This window comes from Cricetulus griseus, chromosome 5 (genome assembly GCF_003668045.3).
Source record: "Cricetulus griseus strain 17A/GY chromosome 5, alternate assembly CriGri-PICRH-1.0, whole genome shotgun sequence".
Taxonomy (NCBI): Eukaryota; Metazoa; Chordata; class Mammalia; order Rodentia; family Cricetidae; genus Cricetulus; species Cricetulus griseus.
The window spans coordinates 36,401,485-36,418,866 of record NC_048598.1 but is presented as its reverse complement, the minus strand read 5'-3'; the positions used below and the strand labels follow the sequence as shown (position 1 = coordinate 36,418,866).

The 17,382-nt window shown below is 37.9% G+C and overlaps 1 protein-coding gene across 1 annotated transcript in view; it reads right to left on the bottom strand.

Moving 5' to 3' along the window:
• The window catches only part of Xpr1 (xenotropic and polytropic retrovirus receptor 1), a 142,580-nt gene that overhangs the window by 61,755 nt on the left and 63,443 nt on the right, over window positions 1-17,382 (bottom strand). The window contains 1 exon segment of the mRNA NM_001244085.1: window positions 13,834-13,935. Within this exon segment, the coding sequence (NP_001231014.1) occupies window positions 13,834-13,935 (102 nt within the window).

Genomic DNA, 17,382 nt, shown 5'->3' with positions numbered 1-17,382 from the left:
AAGATGAATTTGTAGCAAAAAAGAAAAAAACTAGTGGCAAACATATCACTTTTACTCAGTGCTTCATAGGGAGGCCCTCACAGCCTTGCGCACCAGTGAGATGATATGTTTTGGGGCATCAGAAAAATCATTCACTTCATTAAAAGCTTTGCCCCATATAATAGCTCATTTTTAAACCCTTCCTGAAACTTCTACTAAACAGTTAACAAATGGAAGACTAAGGCTGAAAAAGTTTCTTTACAAGAATTTACAGTAAATATCTTAAAATGTTTAATTGAAAATAACTTTCTCAACAATTTAAATGTAAGAGTTACAACTGATCATCTGAAATGTCTGGAGGCAGAGTTTCAGAAATTCTTAACTTTAAATTTTGATTATATAAAAAAAATAAGTGTTGGGCATTGGTGGCGCAAGCCTTTAATCCCAGCACTCAGGAGGCAGAGGCAAGCGGATCTCTGTGAGTTCGAGGCCAGCCTGGTCTACATGAGCGAGTGCCAGGATAGGCTCCAAAGCTACACAGAGAAACCCTGTCTCGAAAAAAAAAAAAAAAAATGTTGGGCCAGGCAGTTTTGGCACATGCCTTTAATCCCAGCATTTGGGAGAAAGAGGCAGGTGAATCTTTGGGAGTCCAGGCCATCCTAGTCTACAAAGCCAGTTCTGGGACAGGCTCCAAAACAATACAGAGAAGCCCTGTCTTGAAAAACAAAAACAAAAACAAAAAAGAAAGAAGGAAAAAGAAAACCCTATGTATGTTGCTTTACATACAAAGAAGGGCAAGTGAATACAAAGTCCCACCCCTGACTAAGAATCTATTTGTCATTGATACCTGCTGGGAAAGGGAAAATGAATTTTCTCCAATGGAGTGTCACTGGGTATATCAACCATAGTCCAGGGCAGGCCCCATGTGCGGGAGTAGTTAGCTAACCACAACAGATTTCATGTTTTCTTGTGTGCTTTTTGTTTTGCTTTGTTTTTGGTAATTTTGTGTTACTGGGTTTTTTTGTTTTGAGGGAAAGAAACACTTATTTTCTTTTCTTTCTTTTTTTTTTGAAACAGGGTCTCTGTGTGCAGTTCTGGTTGCTGGAGCTTGTTCTGTAGACTAGGGTGGCATATTTCATAATTTTATAATATCATTAATTTTGTATTGAGATTTAGAAAAAAAATCTAACAATTTCTGAAATAGCCCTTATAAAACTGCTGCCATGGCCGGGCATTGGTGGTGCACACCTTTAATCCCAGCACTCGGGAGGCAGAGGCAGGTGGATCTCTGTGAGTTTGAGACCAGCCTGGTCTACATGAGCGAATGCCAGGATAGGCTCCAAAGCTACACAGAGAAACCCTGTCTCAAAAAACAAAAACAAAAACAAAACAAACAAAACCTGCTGCCATTTTTATTACACATTTAATGAAAAACAAGCATTCTTACTATTGACAATTATAAAGGCATTATAAACTGTCATTAAAGACAATTATAAACTATTGATTAGCTCTGATAAGCTTTAAAGCTATTCAGTTCCCTACAATATCAAAGAATCAGCAAAATTCAATTATTTATATAAAAGTAAATAAGGACAGCCATCTCACTAGTATGCAAATTTAATTATTAATAAATGACAAAATGAAACAAAGTATTATTTTAAAATATTTTTATTATTTTTACCAGTAATTGTGTGATCTACAATTCTATTTTACATACCCTAAGTCAAGTAAAAAATTGGGGGGGGGGGTAAAATGGTGTCATGAACTGAGAAAGTTTAAGCCCTGACATAATAGTAATACAATGTAAATAGTTGTTGAAGTGTATTGTTTAGAGAATGAGATGAAACAGCATATGTACATGTTCACTATAGATGCAATTTTTCCTTAGAACAGAATCAGGGTGTGGGCTGTGCTAAAAAAGTAGGTCTCTCTCTCTCTCTCTCTCTCTCTCTCTCTCTCTCTCTCTCTCTCCACACACACACACACACACACACACACACACACACACACACACACACACACACACACACACGCACACACATTGCCATGGTAGGGATGGAACCCAGGGACTCATACATACTAGTCAAGTACTCTACCACTGAGCTAGGTACTTTGCTCTCCTGATTGTTTTCCAAATATAATGGTTGAATTCATAGATGCATATTCCATTGGTATGGAGGGGCCAATTACATTTTAAAGTAACTGTTGTAACTTGCACTCCAAGATCACAACTTAGTATATGGAATTAGGCAGTTTTGTGTTCAGATCTTTGCTATTAACTGGTAAGATTTTAGTTGAGTTTATCTTTTCAACTCTTGTAAGTCTTTTCATAAGTGAAAAAAAGATAATAACAACTCTCCTATAAAGTACTTGTAAAGATTTAGTGAAGTGTAAAAATGCCATGGGGCACAATTAGCACTCAATAAATAATGGTGCTAATTAGACAATACCAACAAAAAGGAATTATCTGTGACTCATCCTCTCAGAGTTCTATCCTTCTCTGCTGTGGATACTGTCATACACACTGAGGTATAGTCTTAGTATTTTTATGTTCCTTGGCACTGTTGCTTCCTTCATGATTGACAGGATTCTCTTTGTCAGAAGTTATTTCTATTGGATGCTTCCAAGATTGATTCATCTCTATCCTTAGCCACCCGACTTTCACTTTATGTTTAATAATTTATTTTCACGTATATCTTGTAATTTTTAAACTATATTCAAAACCTAAAATCAGGTTTCAGTGCTCTTTCCAAATTAATTTAATCTATTCTTACAGTTCCATTTCTGGGACCTGCTTTTAGACCCAAGAGATCGCTCCATCTCTAAAACCAACTACATTCTCTCCCAGGAGGCCCAGGAAAACCCCTTCCTTCAGGTATGTAAGAGGTGAGCCACTGAGGAAAGCACCTGCATCTTTGAAGAGCTCTGAGTCTGCTCTCCACTGCAGAGATGTATTCATCATGGTTCACTGATTTCAGTGGCAACACAAAGACCCTGGAACAGAAGGACCAGATGGTAGCATTTAACCACCAAAACAAAGTGGGAGTACTTATCATAAAAGGCAACTGGGTGAATCACTAACCAGACTGGTTTAGCCCACAAGATTTTTAGATGTGGTTAATTGATCAAGGCTTTTCTTAGGAATGCAACAAATGCGCAAACAACTAGAGTATTGCTTGATCATCATAAAGACCGTACAGTCTAGTGGCACACGGTTGAGTTTAGTCAACTGAGCTCTTGTTTCCAGATCTAGAGCTAATTCACAGACAACAAGACCCCTACTGAAACATAACAGGTTGCCCTCTCTTGCCACTTCCACAGGAATATATTGTAAATCTTTTCCCAACCCTTCTTCAAAGGGCCTAGTAACCATCTTTTAGGGTGACTGTAGCTTGTGGAAAAGGAAACTTTTAGACATTTCTAAAATTACTAGACACTAGCTTTTGTACTAGTTTTCTGTTATTATATAACAAACCAGGGCAAACTTAGTGGCATAAACAAACTAGGCATGATGTAGCTGGTTTCCCTGCTAGTGTAACTCTCATGATCATATTGAGTTTGGGATCCTCTTTCATACTCACTGGCATGTAGCTGAATTTATTCTTTGCAGTTTAAGACTGAGGTCCCCAATTTTTTTACTGAATGTCACTGAGATCAGTCACCAACGGAGAAATTCTCACTTAAGTGGGGTAATTACCATTAAAACAATTGATTTGAAACCTTAATTATTCCTGAAAGAAAAAAAAAACTCTTATAGCAGGAATTCTGTGCTTGAAGACTACCTTAGAATTATGTCTATGATAACAATGAACTGACACAAATTTCCAGAATTGCCAAACACTACTGTAATTTAGCAATCAAACTAACTGTACACACCTTTTAATCCCAGCACTTGAGAGGCAGAGGCAGGCAGATTTCTGTGAGTCAGCCTGGTTTACAGAGCTAGTTCCAGGATATGTGTGTGTGTGTGTGTGTGTGTGTGTGTGTGTGTGAGAGAGAGAGAGAGAGAGAGAGAGAGAGAGGTATAAATGCCCACTTCTCATTTGAAAAGAAATGTTCTATTTGTCCCTATTTATTGTATGGGCTACGGAAGGGTCTGTTGTATTCCATTTCATTATGTTGGTGTATGATCCTTCTATTGCTAGATTGTTTAGTTCAGAGCTTTTATAATGAAGAGATAATGAATTTTACCAAAGGATTTTTTTCTGCATCTATTGAAATGACCATGTGACTGTGGGCCCTTGACTCTATTTATATGCTATACTACAGTTATTGATTTGCATATGTTGAAACATTCTTGCATTCCTGTAATGAAATGAACTAGATCATACATGATCTTTTTAAATGTACTACTGAATTTAGCTTGCAAGTATTTTATTGAGGATGTTTGCATCTATTTGGATATTGGGATCCCTCATTTTTAAAAGTCCTCTTTTTCCCCATGATCTTTCAATTGTAACCTTTTCTGTAAATATAAGCAACCGCCTTTTTAAAGTTAAACAAAACATATAGTAAAAAAATAAAGTAATTTACACCAGGTTTTCAACTGAAAACAGCTTCTTACTCTTAACAAGCACAACCCTGAGAGGTCTGGGAACTAACCTGATTATTTCAGAGACAAGAATATGTTGGCTTAGGAAGGTTAAATACTTTTTAAATTCATAAAATTAAACAAAACAACCAGGTGGTGGCGGTGCACGCTTTTAATTCCAGCACTCAGGAGGCAGAGGCAGGGGAATCTCTGAGTTCAAGGCCAGCCTGGTCTACAGAGCAAGTTCCAAGATAGCTAGTGCCACACAGAGAAACCCTGTCTTGAAAAACAAACAAACAAAAAATTAAACAAATACAAAAAACTAAGGTTTAAAATTCAAAATGTAATTAGTTGATGGAATTAGCATTTTTGTTATTTTATTTATTTTTGGCATTTTGGTATAATTAGAAAGACAGAAAATTGGGGAGGTGTAATTGGAAGTTTTTATATGTTTTACTGGGTCCCCCTGGACAGGTTTCTCTCTACCCACTGGGCCTCCATAGCCACTTATAAAATAACCACTCTGAGGCTTAATATCAGTTACAATTATTTGGCCAATGGCTTAGCCTTATTACTGGCTAGATCTCTCTTAAAATATTAACCCATCTCTATTAATCACCACATGGTAGTAGCTTACCAGTGATGCCATTACATCTTGCTTCCCTGGAGACTACATGGTGTCTCCTTGACCCCACCTTCCTTCTCTTTGTTTGGATTCCTGCCTAGATATATTCTCCACGGCCATTGGCTGAAACAGCTTTATTCATCAGCCAATAAAAGCAACACATATACACAGCCTACAGAAGGACATCCTACATCATCTCCCCTTTTAGGTCTAATTAAAAAGGAAGGTTTTAAGATAGTAAAATTATATATCACAAAACAGTTATCAAGCAAAAATTAGTTACAATATTTAGTCCATTTATAAACATTTGACAAAATTTAAAGAAAACAGTCTACCATCTAGTCTATCCTTGTGAGTCTAAAGTTCTATATTGAATTTATCTTTTATCATGACTAAGGAAAACTCACTATCTGTCTTCAACTCCATCAAAAATCCCCAGAAGGATATAATATTATCTAAGTAAACATAAAGTGCCTTGTAAGCAACTTCCAAAACTCTAGAATTGATAGAGACATCTTGCTGCCTGGACAGTCACCCCAAGTTTCTCTGCAATACTGGGGCATCCATCTTCAGCCCACAGGCCCATAGTATATGGAAGACCTTTTAATGAAGCAGGAAATTTGAAGATCTGTTCTGCCTCTGACTGGCAGGGTTTGTCAGTTGTTTTCTTCTGTGTCCTGTAGAATGTCTGGTAGTTTCCTCTGTGAAGCAGGAACCCTGAAGGACCATCCTGTCTTATCTTGGAAAGTTTAGCAGTCACTTGCCTGTGGGCCTTTGTATCAAGAAGTCCAGAAAAGAGGAGTTTCTTGCCCAAATGGCTAGCCTTGTCAGACTAAAGGCAAATTCTGTAACAAATTTCTTCAATGCCCATCATCCTCTTTGAAGTAACTGGTGCTGTCAGAAGCAGACATGTCTCACTGTCGGGAAAGTCTAATTTCTTAAAACATTTAAAATGCCATATTCTGTAGGTCTTTGAAATTCTGAAGATTACCTAATTGAAATATATCTCTGTATACCTAGAAAATCTAAATAACATGACTGTAAGTTTATTATACGTGACTATCTTAGTCTGTATTCTTAATTATACATAATATTTTTAAATAAGCTGCATAAATATAATACCTTAAACAAGAGTAGAAATATACAGTAACAAAATTAAGCTTTAATTTGCATCAGTGAACCAAAAACCATACCACTGTATTTATTTCTATATCATAGCCGTTCTTTTTTTTTATTTTTAAGAAAGAGATTGACTGTGACCATTAACCATTTATAACCAACCCCTTTAAATGAAAACAAACATTTATAAACAGTCACTTTGGGAATTTGGGCATAGTTTTCTCCAAACTGCTTCCTGCTGTTTGTTGGGTGAAGTATTTTTAGGGTTTATGGAGACCTTTCATGGGTGATGGGAGATGTCCTTCTGTATATATGTTTATCTTATTGGTTGATGAATAAAACACTGTAGAGGCAGGAAGATAGATGGGGCTAGGAGACAAGGAGAATGCTGGGGAGAAAGGCAGGGGGCGCACAAAGAGTTGTCATGTAGAGGAACAAGGAGTAACAGGTCTGGACCCTTCTCAGGGAAGATAAGACCACATGGACATACTTAGAATAATAGAAATGGGTTAATAATTAAGACAGAGCTAGACAGCAAGAAGCCCTAGCCATCGGCCAACAGTTTAATAATTAATATATGTCTCTGTGTGCTTATTTAGGGCTGAGAAGGGTGGTGGGACCTGGCAAGAAAGAAACCACCAGCAACATCATGGGGCCTTATTCCATCAAACCATATTAGCTTGGAAGGGATCCACAGGTTTCCATCCTCTATGGAAACAAAAGCAGAGCCTTTTCCCCAAAGCAACATATCCTTAAACTCAAATTTTGAAGTCAAGATATCCTTATGTTGGTTTAGCTTAGCAGCCACCATACTAAAATGTCTCTCTGTAGTTAGCTCATAAAACAATCAACAAATTCAAAGAAAACACAATAATATACTTAATCCAGACTCTGTGTATTTTCCATCTTTACATGGCCCATTATGATTTCATTTTTCTTTAAGAACCTCAGTTTATTATCTTTAAATTATTATTTTTATCTATGTCTCTACCTTTTATCCTCTCTCTCTAAAGCTCATGTACATTTATTAAACAGACTATGGCCCTGTTAAAGGCCTTCTTTGTCTGAATCTGTTCTATTGTGTATCTGTAAGTCTTTTCTGACCAGAAGTGTTTAAAGTGCTAGGTGGTACCGTCACAAAGGCCCTGTATTCTGGCTCTACCCCATTGGCTTTTAAACATGGTAGAGGTATGATTTACTGCCAGCTGTGGGACTGTTGGTGTGAGCTGTGCTTACTTTACTGCCCCAACTCCAGGGAAATAGCAGGTCCATATTGTCATTAAGTAACGTGAAGCATGCTGCTCATAAACCCCATTTAAGTGCTCTGTAGCAGGACCTACTGAAAGAGCCAGAGCCATCTGTACCACCAACATGAACCAGGAAGCAAGCCATCTCTTAAAGGAGTCACGCATCTGCCGGCATTGATAGCACATGCCTTTAATCCCAGCACTCTAGGGAGGCAGAGGCAGGCAGATCTCTGAGTTTGAGGCCAGCCTGGTCTCCAGAGCGAGTGCCAGGATAGGCTCCAAAGCTACAAAGAGAAACCCTGTCTCGAAAAACCAAAAAAAAAAAAAAAAAAGGAGTCAAACATCTGTTCACTGCCAGCAAACAGAGCTAGTGATGCCGCTGCATCTTGCTTCTCAGGCAGATGCATGGCGTCTCCTCGACCCCACTTTTCTTCTCTCTATCTTTGTTTGGAATTCCCACCTATGTATCTGCCTGGCCATTGGGTGAAACAGCTTTATTCATCAACCAATAAGACAAACACATAGTCACAGCATACAGAAGAACATCCTACAGCAAGGAGGTATTAAAATGTTTGGGTCCAGAATAGGCATCACTTAAAGACTGACCATTTTTAAGAATTAAGTAATCTGTGTAACGTTAGTGGATGAAGATGAGTTAATAAAGAATCTCAAGTAGGTGGCATACACAACTATACCCAGCACTGGAAAGCCCTGTCAGGAGGATGGTGTCTGAGGCTGGCTTGAGCTAAATAGTGAGATCTTCTCTCAACCCTTACCAGAACTTAACTCACTAGTTACTTAGGGCTTCCCTCAGGCATGAATGTCTGAGAACTACAGTCTATAAGACTATCTGCTGTGCAGAAAGCAGCTAAATAGGGAGGAAAGTGATACTGTCTACAAGTGCCAAATTCTATTTCTGGCAATCATGTTTTCATATTACTCACCACTTCCTGACCTGGCAAAAATTCAGTCAATGACTATCAATTTGTACCCCAACAGCCCTGCCAATACACACAGATAAGTCATTATCTCACCGCATCCAAATAATGTAATAATAGCCAACCCAAAATAACTTTTGAAAATTCATCTACTCAAAGATATCACTTTTCAAACTGAATCCTGCAACCCAATATGGGTCAAAACCAATGTTCAAAACCAGTTTAGGTTGGGTGTGGTGGTACATTCTAATCCCAGCACTCAGGAGGCAGAGACAGTTGGACAGAAAAAGTCCAATTTTTTTTTTTTTTTCAAGACAGGGTTTCTCTGTGTAGCTTTGGAGCCTATCCTGGCACTCACTCTGAAGACCAGGCTGGCCTTGAACTCACAGAGATCCGCCTGCCTCTGCCTCCCGAGTGCTGGGATTAAAGGTGTGTGCCACCAACAACCAGCTGGAAAAAGTCCAATCTCATGAGTTCAAGGCCAGTCTGGTCTAAGAGCAAGTTTTAGGCTAGTCAAAACTGCATAGTGATACCTTGTCTTAAAACAAAAACAACAATAAAACCCCCACAATTGAGTGAACTACAATCAACATTTTAAAAATCAATCAGAAAAAGTATTTAAAAATAGATCAAAAGCAGACAAAATATTGCTTGATTAAAAACATTTAAATAATTTAAACACTTGTATATTTATACTCAGAGGTGCATAAGTATACATAAGATATGACAGTCTAGCCGGGTGTAGTGGCTCATTGGCCAGTTTGAGGCCAACTTGGTCTACATAGCAAGTTCCAGGACAGCTAAGGCTACACAGAGAAATACTGTCTGGAAAAAAAAAAAAAAAGCAAAACAAAATGGGGGAGGAGCTGTATATTTGCATGCTGATGGAAAATGCTCTTCTGTGTATATGTTTCTCTTATTAGCCAATGAATAAAACACTGATCGGCTAATTCGACAGACAGGAAGTGACGTAGCTGGGCAGAATCAGGATATAAGCAGGGACAAACAAGAAATCACTCTCTTCTCTGCAGAGATGCTGAGTAGTCATCATGTAGCAGGCAAAGGAGTTGGAGGTCCAGTATTCCTCGGTAAGCCAAGAGCACGTGGAAATACTTATATTAATAGAAATGGGTTAATAATTAAGACAGAGCTAGCCAATAAGAAGCCCAAGCCAACAGCCAATAGTTTCATAATTAATATAAGTCTTGTGTGTTAATTTGGGGGCTCTGAGGCAGCTGTGGAATCGGGCAGAAACTCCACAACAGCATGCTTACCCATAAAGTAGATTTTTCTTTTTACTATAACACAAAATTCTCTATTGCTAAGAGTAAATATTTATTTACTTCGTAAACTAAGAGGCACTATCTATCTTCTGTACACAAATTACCTATTTAGATCTGAGATCAGAGAGCCCTTCTAAAAACATCACAACAAAAGAAAAATGCTAATAAACCTGACCTTGTATATTTCTCATTTACAGCCTTAGATCTTATCTAACAGCATTTTCTTATGTAGACTCACTCTTCCCAGAGCTCTTACTTTTGTATCATGGTAACCAAATCCCTGACAGAAGCAGGAAGGAAGATTTATTCTGGCACAAGGATTCACATTTGATTCCAGCAGTGGGGAGGAACAACAGAGCAGTATGGATAGATGCTGTTCACATCACTGGGAAACAGGAAGTAGAGAAAGTAGCCCACAACCAGGGGCCAAGTGAACCATTAAAAGTCCACCCCTAGTGGCTTGTCTGTGCTATCTATAACCCATCTCCTGTAGGATCCACAGCTTCTCAAAACAGTACCACCAGCTCAGGAATAAAAGAGCTAAATACAAGCTTGTAAGGGGCAGCTCAGACACAAACCACAGCATCCTCCCACAATAGCTGCCCTTTTCTCTGTCTACACTGCTGGCTCTTTCTTGACTTTCTAGCCCCTAAATGGAAATCACACTTGTCCTTAGGACACTGCAATTCCTTCTACACAATTTCCTGAAGATCTACCCATTTTCATTGTCACAAACAATATTTCAATTTTGTCTCTGCCTTTGAAGGTTCTTGTAATCTTAATAAAGACATGCATAGACACTGTGTCTTTATAAACTCCTCTCTGTCTAGGAAGAAGCCCTGACATAATGAAGAAAGAGGAGGCTATAGTTACAGAACTTGCTTATTTTCTTTTGGTTTGAAGGAATGATTTACTAAGAACACTGAACTGGTTTAAAGGAAAGTTACATCCATTTATTCGGTTGCTCTCAGAGGAAATCATTACTGAAAAAAAGTCTCAGAGAACTGAATTCAAGCAGTGTTACAGAGAAAAATAAGAAATATCTATAGACATCTGGGGAAGGGGTACCATAGATATGCATATTACAAGTCAACAGGAATGTGGGTATTGTTTTTTTTAACTATTTATTGTGTGGATGGGTGGGGGTATGTGTCCCTGAGTGTATGTCCCATGTGAGTGCCTGTAGAAAGCAGAGGCTGACATTAGTCTGTATTGCTCAGTCACTTCCCACCTTACTTTTACTCATTTTCTCCCTTCCTATACACCCTCTGTATACACACTGTGCATGGACACACACACACACACACACACACACACACACACACACACACACACACACACACACTTGTGAATGTGAATGAGGTCGCACAAATGCCATAGTGGGGTGGACAGAGGACCACTTCAGGGGTCAGTCTTCGTCTTCTGCCTTGAGACAGGGAGACAGGGTCTCATATTTTTCCCTACCCTTCCACATATGCAGACTAGCTAGCCTGTAAGCTTCTAGGGATTCTCCTGTCTCTTCAATCTCCCTGTAGGGCACTGGGAAGAGAGACACATGCACTCCTGGATGCAGCCTTACAAATCTAGGGATTTGAACCCAGGTTCTTACACTTAGGTGGCAAGTACTTTATACTCAGTGAGCCATCTTCCTAGTCCTTTACCTTATTTTTTAAAAATAAACTTTATTAATAAAAACAATACTTCTTTGAAATAGGGTCTGTCTCAGAATCCAAGTTTGCATATCAGCTAGACTAGCTGGCTAGCAAGCCCCAAGATAACTTGTCTCACTTTCCAGGGCTGGGTTACAGACGGCATCCTCACGCTCAGCTTCTGTAAGGGTGCTGGGATCTCAACTCAGGTCCTCATGTTTCCACAGTAAGCACTTTACCATCTGAATTGCCTGCCTTATTTTTTATTTGTAAAGGATGTAGCTATATAATGAACACAAAGTTTTAAGAAAGGGGTAGGTTTATAAAGAATTCAAGAGAGATGGCTCAGTAGTCAGGAGCTTACCTAGAATACTCAAGGCCTTGAGTTTGATCTTAGCAAAGAAAGAGAAAAGTAATAACACTAATACCCTCCTAAAGTTTTGAAGACCTACTTAAGGGTACAACAGTAAGTTAGTATCTGTTTCAAGCTGTCCTATTGTTATGTGAAGCCTTAGTGCCAGAAAGTTGGGACTAAGGTACAAGATGTATTGAGTTTTGCTAGGTGAGCACAATATAAAGCAATAGGATAAAGAAATTGAAAGTATAGGAACAAAATGATTAAAATGACTGATAAAAAAAAACATCAATACTGAGTGTAACATGATTGACAGGAATAAAATGAAGATGTGAAGGAATTTGAGCTCTGTAAGATACAAAGGGAAAAAAGAAAAACAAAGAATAGGAGGCTACAGAAACAACTCAGTGGTTAAGAGGCCCATTTGCTCTTTCAGAGGAACAAGATTCAATCCCAGCACCTATATGGTGGCTCATGACCATCTGTTACTCAGGTCCCAGGGGATCCGATGCCCTCTTCTGGTCCTTGAATGTACTGCATGCACATGGTGCACAGACATGCAAGCAGCAAAACACTCATACACACAAAATATGTGTGCATATTAGAGAAGGGGTATAAAAAGCTTAAAGCCTGAGGATATATTTGGTCATAGAATCTTACGTTTGGACTTACTAATCTGGAGGAGAGCAACTCTGGGCAAGTAGGGCCATGAGAGAATATGAGCAAAGTAGATTGGAATTTGAAATAGGCTGTCCACAAGGGCAATTAAGTCACCATGATTATGCAGAAAGTTTAGATAAAACTTTAAATTGGGATCTCAATGAGAAACCAAGAGATCAGCAATAGCAAATACACAGGAGTGGTGAATTCCACGAGATTCCAGATGTTCGAGGATCCACGTTGCAGGATACACAGTAGTACCAATTTTGAAAAACAACAGTACCTAAAAGAAAGTTGGACCTAGCCTCTTAGGGCTTGGTGGCTGCTTCATACTGCTTATTACCTCTCCCAATCTCCCACTGTGCTATACATAAGAATAATCAGACCCATCTGAGGGCTACTGAGAAAATATCTGAGTAAGATGCTTCCAAAAATTGTACAAAAACTAGGAGAAAAAGAAAATGATCCTTTGAAAAAGAAACTAATAAAGTCATGCAACTCATCCTCAGACTAACCCATACTAGTGGTTTTGTTTGTTTGTTTGCTTTTAATGATTATGCCAGTATTAAGACTATGGTATTTCCAAAACCTCTGCCAAGAGAAGAGGGAAATCCATTATTGATCATTACATCCAGGAGGTGATTCCAAGCATAAAGGGGTAAATTCAACAATGTATGAGAGAATACACACAAGGTTTATTCAAAGTCTGGATGAAATCTCTCTGAATCTAAATCATTGTTTTGATTCTGTACTCATCAAACTATCTAATTGTCAACTAGGCTCCACAGGATTTGTGATGCCTAAGGCAATGCTCTAGGCAATCTATTACAAGGACATTACTTCACTAATATCTATTAAAACACATTAAGGGCGGGGCGTTGGTGACGCACACCTTTAATCCCAGCACTCGGGAGGCAGAGGCAGGCGGATCTCTGTGAGTTCCAGGCCAGCCTGGTCTCCAGAGTGAGTGCCAGGGTAGGCTCCAAAGCTACACAGAGAAACCCTGCCTCGAAAAACCAAAAAACAACAATAACAACAACAAAAAACACTAAACACACTTTAAACAAGCTAGACATATAAAAATACAAGTTAATATTTTTTACAAGCTCCAGTAGTATCTTGCAGATGACACTAGTGAAACCAGTACTTTAGAGAGATGCATGCAGATGAATGTTCTAGCCAATGAAAGGGCAAAAAATTAACCTAAGAGACAATCTGGAAGTGGGGATTAAAATTTACAAAAAGATAAAATCAAATTTCTAACTGAAGGTCTTACAACTAACTGTATGGGAATTGAGCATATAAAGTGTAAACGCTATGGTGCCAGACATGTTCTTAATAGAAACAATCACATCACTGCAGCATAAACAAAGAAAGCTAGCCTCAAGCACCACTGATCAAGTCTGAAGGACATCGAAGTATGTCTTTTTCCTTTGTGACTACTCACCTGAATAAAATGTGTTGATTTTGGCAAGTTCCTTTTCACAGGTTTGGAAAAACTTTTCTTCAAACTTGGCAAAATATCTCTTAACTGTATCCTCATCTGTAACTGAAAAGGAAGAAAAAAAAAAAACATTCAAATTTAAGGCAGGCGGCCAAGTGGGGAAAGTAGGGTAAAAATAGGACTACTTTCTTAGTCTTCAAAAAGCAAGTAGACGTCTGTATATGAGTGCCTGGTAGTGAGACGAGGCTAATCCAAACATGCTACTACTATAATGGAAATTATCGTGTTGAGAAAAGAAATGCTCTAAGTCTTCAGAACAGGGAGGAATTTCTGTAGACAGTTAATCTAAGAGGATTTAAGGAGCTGGCAGATGAGTTGAATAGAATTCACTTAGCAAAAAGGGAAATTAAACATTTTAAAGAAAAAAATACACCAGCAAAGGAATAGAAGAAGTGAAACTGCAGCATGTTTCTGGAAAAATAGGACAGATTTTGTTTTATGTTATGTTAGTATTTACCATTTTTATTCTAGCTGCACTCACAGAGAAGGTTTAGGACCGATGGGTGTAAATTAGATTGTGCATAGTGTGAGAAGCTTGCTAAGTTAACATACTGACTCAAACAAGGTACCTATACAAGTAGGTAAGTGGCACCTTCAGGACAGACTGAGACGACTTCTGGAAATGCACATTTGGTCACTTTTGTGTGTTAATATGACATGTCAGGCTGTTCTGTTTTCTAGCAGATATCATAAACCCAGGTATTTTTAAAACACTGTGTAGATCAATGGTATGTCTTTCTGTAGGCTAGATCTACCTTTGTGAGTTTTATGCTATACCTACCAAATATTAAAAATACTAGAAATGCAGAATAAAAAGTAGCTTCAGGGGCTCTAAGAATTTTTTTTGCTTCCATATGAGATTTGACTAGACTTCCTAGATCTTAACTAAAGTAAGAAAGAGTCTATTTCTGGATCTGGGGTAACTTAACTTGAGATATGTAGAAAAAGAATAGGTTCCTTTCCATCCCCCAGATCCTAGACTCTTGGTGCAATCCCAGAAACCCTTAAATATTCCACCTGTGTAAGAATAAATAAAATGGCATTTCCCTAAGAAATATGATACACATACAAAATTCATAGCACTAGAAATACTTAAAAGAGAGAAAAGGCTTAAAATAGTCTTTAAAGTTGTCAAATCTGACGAGTGAGCTAGCTGGCTCAGTGGGAGGAGGTGCTGGCCATCAAGCCTCATAATTCCTGAGGTATGAATAGTAAAAGAGAGAATAGACTCAAGTTTTCTACATGGTAGCAAGTATGTCCCCCACAAACAAATAAGTACAATAAAACAACATTTTAAAAGGTTATCAAATCTATTCATTTAACTTGAACAACATAATTGTAAAAAAAATTGCTTTTATATATCCACTACTCTATTCCATATGCTTTAAGTCTAAGCATTCAATGCAGAATGTTATATTGATTCTTACAGAAAGTGGGATGACTACTTTTTGTTCCTCGTGTAAAAGTAGCAATTAAGGGACAACAAAGGCTACAACTACTCAAGGCCACTGAGAATTATTTTTCAAAGCATAACGCAGGCTCCAGCATTTTAAGGTAACTGACCCTGAGTTAAGGAAATGCCATGGTAACAGAAGGTGTACTTAGAATAGCATCTAGCTCCAGCTAATTGAAAATAAGAGCAATAAATTATTTTCCTGCATTCTTCCTTTTAATTTTATTCCCAATTGTTAAGAAAGAAACCCCAAAAGCAAAAATAGGCTTGGTTATATTTACTTTGCTTCCCTACTAACATTAAAAGATAAAGTAGCAAAGTCCAGCAACTTAGTTTAAATATAGCTTCTATTCTTAAAAATAATTTTAACACACATCAAAGTTTATATAGAAGTTACATATTCAAGAACATCAACTGTGAAAATATTGCCAATTATTTGGAAACAAAAACATCCATCTATGAATTAACTGTGAACATTCTACATTCTTATTTCAAAGACTATTTCATCTAAAATACTAGCAGTCTGTTATCTATATTCATATGCACCACAACTGCCACAAATCTTAATGGAATACAGTAAGGTTACAGCCACACAGAGCAGTAATATCTGAGGGTAAAGAGGAGAAACCATAAATACACACGGCAGGGGCAGCTGTGCAGAAATTAATAAATGACAGTGCTTTTGTCCTCTCAGATTTCAAAGACCTGATACATACATGACTACTAGATGTGCTCTACTGGTAGTGGATTAGAAAACAACAAAGAGAAAAGAAAGTCAAAATAGACTTGCACATAAAAGAATGGATTATACAGAGAAGTCTTTCTAAAACACTACACAAAATACAGGAGCCATAAATAAATAATTAACATGTCAACAAAATGAAGTATCTCACTTTAAAAGATGTTGTAAGTGCAGTCAAAAGAGAAGCAAACGTTAGAGAAATTTATATGTGCAGCATTTAATAAAAGATCCATATTCAAAATTTATTTGGGGGCTGGCAAAATGGCTCAGCAAGAGCACTTGAGTTCAGACCCTGAGAACCCATGCAAAATTTATCTTAGAAAATGTTTATAAGTCAATACTAAAATGATTTTTAATTTCTTAATAAAATGAGCCAATTAAAGGAATTCATAGAAAAATAACAGGTGGTCAAAAGATTGAAAGGAGGTTCAACATCAAGGTTTCAAATACATTCAAGATCAAAAAAATATAAAATGAAATTTTGACATTAGACTGGAAGCAATTTTAAAATAGTAATATCATTTTGGCAATGATAAGGGTAAATCAACACTTTCACTCCCTGTCGATAGCTATGTGAATTTGCAATCTTTCTAGGAAGACAGTTTGGCAGCAGTTATCAAAATGTTCAGTATGCTCAATCCCACATGTAGGAAACACACTCTAAAGGAATCTGCACAAAATAATATTTGTACAGATTTCATACATCGTTATTTTTAATAATGGAAAAGAAAACAAATGAGTCCAGTAGTTACACTATAGCAGTCATTTTTATTTAAACTACACATGCTTTTTTTTGTGGCACTTCCTAGGGGGTCAGCTGTGTCAAGATAAAGCTCCATCTCCTTCCCAGCCACTGGTCATCAGAAACTCATTGAAGTTGACACTGAACACAAGCTTTGTACTGTCTATAAAAAGCAAATGGCCACAATAGTAGCTGCTGATGCTCTGGGTGAGGAGTGAAAGGGTTGTATGGTCCCCATTAATGGTGGGAACAACAAACACAGTTTTCCCATGAAGCGGGTGTTTTGATCCACTGTAGAGTGAGCCTGTTGTTGAGTCAGGGGCACTTTTGTAATGGACCAGGGAGAACTGGAAGGTGGAAGCACAAGTCTGTTTGTGAATGACAATCTCAGTAGATTTTATTGTAGTTTTTTAGACAGGGTTTATCTGTGTAGCCCTGGCTGTCCTGGTTTTTAAAAAGGAAAGAAGCATTTCCTGGAATGATAGATACTTTTGTGTTTTGGGGGCTGGAGCCCAAAAGAGCTTGCAGAATCTGACAATGTTTCAGTCTCTCTAA